Source organism: Molothrus ater, chromosome 27, assembly GCF_012460135.2.
Source record: "Molothrus ater isolate BHLD 08-10-18 breed brown headed cowbird chromosome 27, BPBGC_Mater_1.1, whole genome shotgun sequence".
Classification (NCBI taxonomy): Eukaryota; Metazoa; Chordata; class Aves; order Passeriformes; family Icteridae; genus Molothrus; species Molothrus ater.
In genome coordinates this window covers 4285406-4297691 of record NC_050504.2, presented here as the reverse complement: position 1 = coordinate 4297691, position 12286 = coordinate 4285406, and the positions used below count along the sequence as shown (strand labels likewise).

Genomic DNA, 12286 nt, shown 5'->3' with positions numbered 1-12286 from the left:
TTGATGAGTTTTGTGCTCTTCTGCTACATGCTGGATTAGCCATCTGTCAATTTAAATACAAAAAGGGGTGGGGGAGGAAAGGCCTCCTATTTTCACTCTCAGCAAAACAGCTAATTGTCCACACCTGAGGAAAAGGAGGAAGAAACTCAGGCTCAGACAGTTTCTACAAAACCTGTATCATAGCCCAAAGCTTTCCAGCCAGCCAGGGATATAACAAGCTCCATCACAATAAAGATTTTATGATTTGCCTTCTTTATCTGTTTTCAAGCATGAAATCACCTTGTTGGGCAAATATGAACAAGAAGCATGACTATCTGTAAAATCGGGCTATTACTATTTGCCTCTCCCTTCTGCAGAGACTGTAAGTCTTTATGTAACACTACTGAAGTACTTCTGAAATATCACAGAGAAGATGCCAGGCAAGTACAGATTATTTTGGTCACTATAATCTGATTAGAAACACTGCCCACTCCTACATTTGCAGAAACAGAAAAACAACAGAAGCTGTCTCACATGGCTGATCCCTGAACCACGGCCTGCTGTTCTGTGAGGATGACTCACCGTGAGATGAGGAGATACAACCTTTACCTCAGCACCATTATTTCATTGTTACGCTGAGACACCTGGTTGCCATGGAATTAGACAATAACCACCCTCTCCCAAACTCCACAGCGATCCCAACCCATGCCACTGGGGATCAGGGGGAGAGGGGCCATACCTGGTTCTCGTCCTGCACCTCCATGCTGTACTGGGGCCCTGGCTGAACCTCCGTGACTTTCTCTCCGAGGAGGAAGCCCAGGCGAGTCATGAGTGTGTTCGCTGCCTCATCTACGGATGGAGGGGGTCCCAGCTCTTGCTCAGTATCACCTAAACACAAGAAAACCAGATTCAGACAGGAATTGTTTACTTTTGGCTGCTGCTCAGTGGTTTTACCGACACAACACCTGTACCTGCTGTGTACCCTCAGTATCCGGGTTTTCAGGTTATTCAAGTCTGTTTTACCATTCCGTGCTGGTCATTAATTTTAGGTCATGTACCATAGATATAAGTTTTCTCCAATGTTAACTGTTGCCTCTCCTCTCACTGCTCATTATTTTCTCAGCATCTCCCATGGAAGCACACCTAGGTATCTTGTCCCTGTACCAGAAGCACCAGAGCAACCAGGGAACAGGAATTTCCAGACCAGCACTGGAGAAGAGTGCTTGCTCTCTTTTCTCTGTTTCTCAGAGTTGCTCACAGAGAAGACAAGGCTACGAGAGCCATTTGGAAGGTGCTCCACAAGCTGCAGAGCAACCAACCTGTAGTACTGAGTAGTTAACAGGAAAGACCAGGACAGAAAATACATTTGTGAAAGTGCAACTTCCACTGTTGTCTTCTGTCCCCAGCACACTCACAGTCATATGGAAATCAAGTCTCTCCAAGTACAACTCACTTTCTGCACTCCCCCTATGGGCCATGCCACAAATTCCCCATCAAGTCTGCAAAAGAGGCCAAAACCAACATTCCTAATGATTTTTTCTGTTGTTTTTTGTTTTTTTTCCCCACCACCTGTAGGGAAAGCAGCACAGACGAGCTTCTAGCTAGCAATGCACACTGGGAAAAGGCCTGGCATGTATAGTCCTTTTTAATTCTGTAACCTTTTTAATTTTATAACAAAAAAGGAGGAACAAAAACCTGTGGAGGTTTTTGGCTTGTAGTATCGCACATGTAATTTGGGTTCTGAAAGTCAAGTTCCTTCCTGCTCACACCAATAGCAGGGTTAAAGCCTGAAGGTCAAGTTCTTACTACTTTACACTGAAGTAATACTGTGCTTAGTGCAGTTATAGGGGACTAATTAGGATTTGCAATTAGTCTACAGTTAATTATTCATCTGATAATGTACAATCTGGAAAAGAGCCCATCTCTGTTTCCTAGCTCTGTCCTGGTTTGGGCTCCTCCAGCACTCAGCCTGCAGCAACAGTAAAAGGATGCTACTTTAAATAAAATATTGCTTTTTGATAACTGTAACTGAAACCCACAAATCATGGAACCTGGGATATGTACAAAACCTCAGGAAATTTAAGCCAGTCGCTTCCAGAAATTCGCATTTAATCTCAGAGTACACCTCACAGAGGTTTACAGCAATTTTTGGATGTCTCATCTGCACTACTGCAAATTAAAAACCACGACTGCATTCCAAGCACCACCAGCTCTGGGAGCTGAGCATCTGGAGCTGTCCTTCCACCGTGGCTTCCCCGTTATGAAAATGGATGATACAGTAAGTCCACGTAAGCTGTGTGAGCTATTGAATCCCCATTGTACTGCTTGAACCGACGCTGACGTGAATCCGAGAGATTTAAGAGAGACAAATTTAAACGGATGGCCCAATTTGAGGAACTGCTGACCACCCACAGTCAATCTGTGGGCATTTACTGGCTCTAGGAGCCCAAGCCAGAACAGAGACATTTATGTAAAATGAAAACTAGAGAGACTTTTATTTCCAAGGTTATTCCTTTCTATAAAAGGTATACTACATTTTTAAAGGTACATTTTTTGGTGAAAGCCATTCCCTGCATATGGCTCCACAGCTTATTGTGCATTACCATTCTGTCTTCACAACCATAATATTAAAAATATTCTAATTATGCTGACTTACACATCTGGAGCAGACAGGAACAGCTGGATCTACCTCTGTACTGCCCACCTGGGAGGATTCAGGAGTGCCCAGGTGAGGCAGCTGCAGGGCACTGGGCACAGCCAGTTTCCTTTGGCTTAGTGCTGGGAACAACTCCCAACCAAACTTCACTCATTGGAGGTTGAGTTTAACTTCGTCCCTAACCCTCCACTTCTTTGAAACTACTCTTGAAACATCTCCAAGGGGCATGAACCTGGATGTCACCAGTAAAATACAGAAAACTGCAATCTTGCCTCAAGTCATTGTACGGGTACGCTGAAGATATAGAGGATAATAATTGTGTGCTTTGATAACAGCAGGGCATTGGAACCACAACACCTTCAAGATCCCTTCAACCCAAACCAGTTTGTGATTGTAACTCACAGAATCATGGAAAGGTTTGGCATGGGAAGGACCTTCAAGCCCATCCATTCCCATCTCCTGCCATGGCAGGGACACCTTGCACTGTCCCAGGGTGCTCCAAGCCCCGTCCAAGCTTGGACACTCACAGAGATGGGGCAGCCAAAGCTGCTCTGGCACTCTGTGCCAGGACCTCACCAGGCTCACAGGGAATAATTTCTTCCTCATGTCTGATCTAACTCTGACCTCCTTCAGCTTAAGGTTCTTCTGCCTTGTCTTGTCACTCCATGCTCATTCCCTGCTGGTCATGGTACAGGGTGTCACCAGCTGAACCACAGCAGTGGAGCTGTGAGACCTCTAGGTTTCATATAAAACTATCAATTATTTTATTACAACCTGGCTTTCAAAGTACAGATAACTTTGAATTAAAGCAAAGCGCCATTGTACTGGATTATCCCCTCCTAAAGTCTTAAAAAGTAAGTGGAATCGTTTAACTGAATGTCAAAGAACAGACAGAGCAGCTCTGAAGTGCCTGTGAATGGGTATTATGGAGAAAAGCTGTTATGTTGCCTTTCAGGGCTGACAGTAAGACCTAATACTCTTTTCCTAGGTTCAGAGAAAGGGCATAACTGGTTTTGTCTCCCTTGTCCTGTGTGTTATCCAGTTGGTGCTGCAACCACATTGCACTCTAACTTCAACTCTCAAATGAGAGTTTGTGTCTTGGATCAATTCTGCCCCTAATGAGAGGTCTGCTGCAACAAGTGGAGGTACCTAAGGCTCACAGAGATACCTTTTTCTCTTTATTCTGAACAATTTCAGCAGATCCCAGCAGTGAACACCCCCATACTTTCCATCTACTTCTGCCTCTTTTTTAGTTAATGACTTTTTCTTTGACTGAACTGCAAAAATGCAAATTAGAAATACAACCTGAGCTTGTCAAGCAATTTAATACCTCTGATCCTCCCTTCAAAAAATTCAACCCACTTTAAATACGTCAGCAGATCTCTGCAATTCACCCTGGAATTTACCTGATTTAGGCCATTTAAGAGCAATTTTACAGAGCCTGGCAGCTCTCTCAGATGTCTTATCTAGAAATACCCTCTGGATTTCTGAAGGGGTCAACTCTTAACACCTCTGTAGGCATCACATGCAGCAGGATTGAGTTCATAAGTGCTCATAAATGTTCAGAGTATTCCTTGAAAACCAAATATATCATTTTATGGCAGAGTTATTAGGTTTGCTCTTCTCAAGAAACCATAACATTCAAAATGTCCAATGTTCTTTTGTACATTGTCATTTTCAAAAAGTGTTTCTGTTACCTCCTTTCAATTCCTATATGAAAGCTGCCACATATTTCAGCTGCAATTACTTACAAGCAAATGAAATTTCTTCATGATTTATTTGGTAATTCTGCGACTGGTTTGATAGCCACCCTCATCTAATTCTAGATAAATGGTGGAGGGTAGTGCTGCTGGGAGACATTAACAATGCATCTGTAGTCCATAGAATATCTTTAGTTTAATTGTCATACTTTTACTTTCAAACCAGCTGAAATCTATTTCAGTGAGTGGCTAACAAGAACTGGGTGACAGTTCCCTTAGAGGCACCCATCCCCAAATCTGCCTGAGTATGAGACTGATTTACCTTTAGGAAATCAAAAATCCTTGAATTAGCAATGAAAAAAAAAAAGCTATATGCAAAAGCAAGCACTTATGGAAGGACAAAAATCATTGATACCACTTAGAACCCTGATCTTCAATTACATAACTGCAGAGTTTTATCTAACAAATTCCCTACCTCCATGTGACCTGAATCTGTCCCATTATTATGTACATCTGCTTTAAATTATTCTGGATACACTTGAGCTGTATTTGGAAAATATCCTTGACCATTTCTGCATATCCCCCTAATCTCAGAATTAATGGAAGATTTTTTCATTAGTCTTGTTTACATCGAGAAGAGATTTAAAAAAAATTTAACTACTAAGGGATGAAGGCGACCCTATATGCATCTCTAAAAATGTCAGTTTTTGAGGGAGCTGGAAAGGGGCTCAGCCTGGAGAAAAGGAGGCCCAGGGGGGCCCTTGTGGACCAAAGGAAAAAGAATGGGGGAAATGAGAGGGCACTCATTACTGAACATATACATGTATATGTATATATGTGGCCTTTTGTGTGTGTATATATATATATATATATGTACACATACATACATATAAAAGGCCAGTTATCATAAATACAAGCCTAGGCATCTGGAATATCTCCTGGAAACAGGATTACACTTTGATCCCCAAAAATGTTCCTGAGCTCTTTAACAAATCAAGGACACCAGGGCGGAAGAAGTAAGTTCTCCACTGATAGAAAGCAGAGATGAAATTGTTTCTTTCTTTACAGTTTTTGGCACTTTAGCTCAAAAAAATGAATATGGGGCTGTGCTCCAGCTCTGGACATCCAACACTAGATGTCAAAGGGCATCCATCAAAGGCATTGGCCAGTAAATAAAGTTGTTTGTATTTATTTTTAGGTCTTAAACTGACCTTTTATTCCAGACAAGTTTGAGAGCAGTGTAGTACATTCTTATTGATGCAGAAGGCTTTTTTAATACCGAAAGAGAAAAACCACTCCTTCAAATACTATGTGTTTGCCAAAGCCTGTTTTTGTTTTGCAATATTAGGCATGTGTCTTGGTTTGAAAGACAGGTGTTTGCCAAGGAAGGAATGGAGAATGCGACCCCTTCCCTCCGAATTATTGTAATCCAAAATTACAGGGCTTTCAGGACAAGTACGGGAAAAGAAACCCCAGTTCTTTACCAGGATGTAAATGCGTATACAAGGCAAACAAACAGCTCTGGCACTGTTAGAAACAGGACCAGATTCCCGGTACTAAAAGCGATTTCAGCATTTATGATAATAAAAAGAAAGGCCTAAAGCAAGGGCACCCACAGGCCGAGCAGGAGCGTTCCCGTCGAGGATCGGCGCTGGGTCTTCCTCAGCAGTGATGTCCCCAATGTCCCAGGTGGAGCAGCACAGTTTCCAAGGGTCAGATGCCCCTTTTTATCCTGTTTTTTGTCCCTTTGGATCGGTTTCTTTTCCATTCCTTCATGCAAATCCAGTTTTAGGCGCTTTATTGGCCCCTACAGTTTAGTCCAGGCTGGCTCGTTTCACTTGGGGTGTAATACCGTACACCGAGTGCCGTATTTCTTATAACTACCCTTTTCACCCCTTTTACCACGCCCAAACTAACAGTGCAAGCTCAACACTTATCAACTATTTTTCAACAGTTTCTAGTCTAACCTATTTTCAACAGTTCCAATCTATTTTTACCAGGCACGAACACCCGTCCGGATCCTCCCCTCGGTGCAGTTCCTGGCACGGCCGGCAGGGGCGCTGCTGGCTCCCGGGCGGGCGGGCGCAATGATCGCCCGCGGCTGCAGGGGGCGCAGTGCCGCGGGCTCGGCCGCCTTTTCCCTCATGGCAATGGGGCGGGGCACACCCCCAGGGGTGGCAAACAAAATAAAAACAGACAGCTCCGCAGCCTTAGCAGGAGCCGCTGGCGTAGATGGACACGGGGTGATGGGTTTGAGTGTAGTGAAAAAGGCTGAGGCAGCGGCAGCCGGGCTCCTCTGTAGCATCTGCCTCAGCCGAGGAGATGCGCCCTTCGGGAAGGGGTCCCGGGTTTTCCTCCGAGGCATCCCAAGAGATGGTGAAGGTCCTTTCCAGTCACATCGGGTGGAATAAGGTCCCAGTTCAGCAGCTGCTCTTACAAGCAAAGGCTCACCCACGGTAGGAGAAGCAGTGGGAGGACAAAAGCAGTGAATCCTCCCAGCAGTGAGCACAGGCCGGCTCGGCTGTCCCTCTGTCCCCGTGTTCACAGGGGTTCTTGGACGAGGGAAGAGACGAGGATCTGACTCCATGTTTCAGAAGGCTTGATTTATTATTTTATGATATATATTACATTAAAACTATACTAAAAGAATAGAAGAAAAGGTTTCATCAGAAGGCTAGCTAAGAGTAGAAAGGAATGATAACAAAAGCTTGTGGCTCAGACTCTCTGTCTGAGCCAGCTGGCTGTGATTGGCCATTAATTAGAAACAACCACATGAGCCCAATCCCAGATGCACCTGTTGCATTCCACAGCAGCAGATAACCATTGGTTACATTTTGTTCCTGAGGCCTCTCAGCTTCTCAGGAGGAGGATTTTTCATAAAAGTTGTCTGCGACATCCCTCCTCCGATGCCAAGAGCCGAGCCCAGCCCAGCCCCTCGCCCTCCACCCAATTCTGCCCTTTTAAAGAGAAAACCCCTCAGGTAGGAGAGTAGCCAGCTGCACCCTTCTCCCTCCTCCTCCTCTTCCCAGCCACATCTTTTGTTCTCTGAAGTATCCGTAGTTATTGTCTCTTAGCAACAAATGGGACAAAATTTCACGAGAGAAAGAAAAAGAATAAAAATCCTAACCTCCACCAGCATGTTGCATCACAACCACCCAAATAATCTCTTTAATTCCAGCAACTCTCTTTCAAAACCTCTCACATTCCTTCCTCTGATTTTTCACATAATTTATTTCTATCAGGTGATAGAAATCTGACAAGAATTTTGAAAAACCTGCTCCCTTTGTGGTAAGGCCAACCCTGGCCAACCAACAGGGCCACAAAGAAAGTTGCAGGAGACTTTCAGAAATATATATATAGATATATAACGTAGCATTTTCCATCATTTTCCTGGGGAGTAGAGTCTGTAGAAGAGGATTTTGACCAACACCTTTCCTTCTTCCAAGGCAGCTTTGCCAGGTCGAAACACAACCAGCATTAAAATGAGCCAAACGTTTAATAAGGCAAATGACACTTTACTGTCACCTTTGACCACTGTTAAGTGGGAGGTCACCAGCAAGAGACAAGACAGCACAAAGACCTTGTCCTTACCTCATCTGATCTATTAGCATCTTCCCAGGATAAGTTTATTAAAAGCAAATCTGACTAAATTATGGTCTTTGCATTTACGACACTGACAACAATCCTGAAAACCTACCATTACGTACCTGAATAAGACTTCAAAAGTTCTGTTTGGATGTAATAACTGCTACAGAAATAGACTAATTTACTGTTGCCAGCTTTTAAAATTAGAAGTCAAGACTGGACAGGGCTTAAAGCTGGTCTAGTGGAAGGTTCTCTGCCCTTGGCAGTGGCTGGAATGGTCCCTTCCAGTCCAACCCAGTCTGTTATTCTCTGATTCTTTTGGGGACTAATTTCTAACAGAACTAATGTCTAGGGCTGTTGCAAATTGTGTATCTTCAATGATTGGAGAGGGAAGTCTACTGTCCATGTGGATGAGATCAATTTAAAATTTGTTCTTCTCTAAAACAAAACTATACTTATAAAAATCTTACCCCTACTCAAATAAAATAAAATCACCCACACTATCCTCACAGTGCCCTGAAGTTATACAGATTAGAAGCTGTAATTTCATCTGTAAAAAGTAGGTGGAGAAACACCACTGAAGTTACTGAAGGAGGCAGGTACAGGTAGCAGACGTGCAGGTAACTGCACACATCACCACAGCTCCTGCCAGCCAAGAGAGATGCCCAGAACAGATGGGAACAGAGCAGGGAGCCCAGGAATGCTCCCCCCAGGCAGACTCTGCCAGCAGCCAGGAGCAGAGAGCAGCAGCAGGGACCTGCCTTAAGTGCTGACCATACCTGGTGGGACAGGGCTTCCCCAGGGGGATGGGGTTCCTCATGGGAACATATGGAAGAGCCAGTGGGGATTTCATTCTGAGAAACAAAAACAGCAGGCACAGGAGTCAGGGAGGAAGGCTGCTAGAGTCTCAGTCCAAATACAAGGATCTTGGAGCCTGCAGTAAGTTCCAGGGCACTGGAGGAATTTGAAGCCAACCAGGGCTTCCAAGCAGGGCTGCACTTTCAAGCTGGCAGCTGGCCAAAATGGTCATGTTTGGACTCAAGGTAATTATTTTCAAGCGATTTGGAGTTAAATAATTAGTGACATAAAACGTCAAAAATTCTGCTTAATGAGGTGGAAAATCTACTGTGGTACAGGAGGTTATGCACAAGTTGATCTCCTTTCTTCAGGGTCCAAGGGCAGCTGTGCTGCCCTGGAGAACAGAGCAGTTGGGACAGAGGGAATGCTGACGACTGAAACCAATTTCACCAGGGGAACAACAGTCACGCTAGATAAGAATAAAGAAGTTCTTGTTCTGCAACCCTGGGGAGGGTGAGGAAGTCACAGCAACTGGCAAGAGAGCACAAGTCATGGTGTGGCTTTCAGAGCACTGCATATTTTCACTTATGGGCAGCTCTCCATAGCATCACTGAAATTCAAGGACTTTCCTCCGTAGGCACTGGGACATGGGAACCAGGCTTGTAAAAGAACAGAGCAGTTTCCTACAAATGCAACCATCCCTTCTTCTATTGTTACAGCTAACAATAATGGTAAAATGAATACTGAGGGGGTTGCCTCCATAAAGAGGTGAAACAAAACAACAGCATCTCAAAAGACTGTAGAGAAAAAAGAAATAGAATAACTGACCACTTCCTCTTTCTTTCCCCTCTCCTCCAGCTACATTTTTATGACAAAAACAGGATGAATGGAGCTTGGAGCAACCTGTTCTAGAAAGTGTCCCTGCCCATGTCAGGGGGTGGGACTGGATGATCTTTAAGGTGCCACCCAACCCAAACCATGCTGGGATTCAAGAGCATCAGTGCTCCCGTTGTCAAAAAATAATATGATAGAAGAGGAAACTCCTCTGCCAGAGTCACTCAGTCAGTGAGAAATCTGCCCCACCTGCTCAATATGGAAGAAAAGGTTTTACACTGATCCTCACAGGCCCAACACTGACAGTTTCAAAACCAGCAGGGTTGCTTTGCTTATGTACATATTTATTTGCTGGCATTAAACTATAAATATTCAAAAAGCCTAAGTATTAGCACAAAAACGTTACTGGTTCCCAACAGATCAGTTGAAAGCAAGCACTGCAGCTTGCTGAGGGAAAACAACTCCTTGGATTCCCTGGGATCTGTCCGGATGGGCAGCCAGAGGTGCTAGGCTGCTGCTGCTGCAGTATCTGAAGCAAAACACACCTCAGGAGCCATCTAGGTTAGATCTGTGAAAGCAGTCACAACACTTTAATCTTGGGCAGTTCATCACAAAAACAGAATTTGGACCATTTACAGCCTTTTCCCCTCTTTTTTCCCTTTTTTTTCTCCTCCAGGTAGATTGAACCCAAACCCTGTAAGGGTTGGGTATTAACAGATTGCACCAGGAAGCTTTGAGAAAAGCATGCTGTCTCCAGTTATTTAACAGTTAAAACGTTTGGGAATAATCTATGGGATTCATCTTATTTCCACTTCTTATCTTGAACAGCTCTGCTTTGGTAAGATTCAATAAACCCCAAACTCTGGACCCCACCACTATTCTCCCAGTCGCAGCTTTCAGTTCGAGCAAACTCGATGACACCTAATGGCAACTGGTCTGCAGCCAATCCCAAAAGGATTCACAGCTGGAACTCCAGCAATGCCTTCAGTATTCCTCCCTCTGATCCAGAATTCCAGACCAGACTGGGGCTCGTTTTGTAACACACGAGTTTATTCTGAAACTGGTTCCATCTCCTGATCTAGCAGAAGGAACCAACAGCATCCTCCCAGGAACAGCATGAGAAAAGTCAATCGCTTCCATGGCAACCAATGTGCCAAATTATGGCTCTTCTGCAATTAGGGCTGATCACAATGATTTCCCATTCCCTTCAGGTCAGTGGGCTTGACAGTGCTGGGACAACCACAAGATTCAACAGTAAAACCATTTGTCAGATCACGGTTGGTTTGATTATTTCCTCTCCTTCCCCCCAGTTCATCACTGTTCAATATGACAGAGGCTGGACCAGAATCCTGCTGGCAAAATTTGTTTGGGGTTTTGTAGGATTTTTTTGGCTCAGTGCCTGTATTTTCACAATGAAAAATCAGAGAGTACTGCTGGTTCCCGCATTCCCTCTTAAAGGGCTTTTTCTAAGGCCCGAGAAGCATTTTGTTGTGTTTAGGAGAAACACGTGGACAATGTAAAATGAAAAATACACATTTTACGTGATAAAAAGAGAGAAGCAGCAGCAGGCAGATGCCAAGCTCAACAATTCTTTAACCAAAGGGAGAGAAAAAGGAGCGATGAGATGAACACAAGTGCTGCTGCCATGGTAAATCACTCCCCTCCCTGTCTGTGGCAGGAGCACTGCAGTGATTCCTAACTCAATCAGGGATGAAAACAGACGCCTGCCAGCCTAATGTGCAACAAGCAAACCAGACACCCAAGATCTGTGTCCCAAAATTTCTGAAGAAGGAGTTAATCAAATTAAAAGATAACGTCATAACAGACTTAGCCTTTGAACACGACACCAAGGTAATAAATTACATAAAATGCAACTGCAAACATTAATCTGAGGCAAAAGGCCATTACCTGAAAGCACCATCCATCTCCAACAGATTTTGTGAGCACTCAGAAGTCAAAACATGGTTTAGCTATCATGAAAAACAAAAAGCAGCTCAAAGAAAGATGCCCTCGTGACCACAATTAAGAACCAAGAGGCCAGGACAGTTTACCACGCAAGCAGAAGTGAGGCGTGATAACGTGGGGGAAAACCCCTACATATTAAACTGAGTCATTAGAATCACTGCAGAAAAGGTTTGACAGTTGAACAACAGAGGTTTGAAGGTCAATTCCTGCTATTCTACGTTATCCTCCTTGAAGAGCGATGATGCGTGTGAGGCTGTCATCCCCAGCCGCCCTGCCTTCAGAGGGGTGGCAAGAGGGAAAACACAAATGCCTCTGTCAAACAGTGTCTGCAGGATTGGAGCAGAGACAAGGAGGGAAGATGGATCAGAAACCTTCCAAGACCCTCCTTATAAAGACTCTGCTAAGTCACAGAATGGTGGGGCTTGAAGACCTTTTAGCTCATCCAGTTCCACCATCCACCAGACCAGGTTGCTCTAAGCCCTGTCCAACCTGGCCTTGACTATTTCCAGGGATGGGAGACCTGTGCCAGGGCTTCACTACCCACACAGGGAAGAGACAAGGAACTCCTTCTCCATCAGGGACACTTCGAGTCAAGGACTGAAATCTGAGCAACCTCTGCAACTACAAAACCATCTACAGAAACATAATCTGACTCAGTGATCCTTGTGGGTCCTTTCAACTCAGCTTATTCTGTGATAATTCTGGTAGAAAGGGGTTTTTCCAAGTCATGGAACAGCTTTTTTTTTGCCATCATCTTAGCTGCAACATA

At 44.3% G+C, this 12286-nt stretch overlaps 1 protein-coding gene across 7 annotated transcripts in view; it reads right to left on the bottom strand.

Annotated features, from left to right (window-relative positions):
- The window catches only part of TANC2 (tetratricopeptide repeat, ankyrin repeat and coiled-coil containing 2), a 147308-nt gene that overhangs the window by 69545 nt on the left and 65477 nt on the right, over positions 1-12286 (bottom strand). For all 7 annotated transcript variants that reach the window (XM_036398998.1, XM_036399002.1, XM_036399000.2 and 4 more), the window contains one exon: positions 719-867. In XM_036398998.1, coding sequence (XP_036254891.1) covers positions 719-867 — 149 coding nt within the window. The remainder of the gene's footprint in view (positions 1-718; positions 868-12286) is intronic.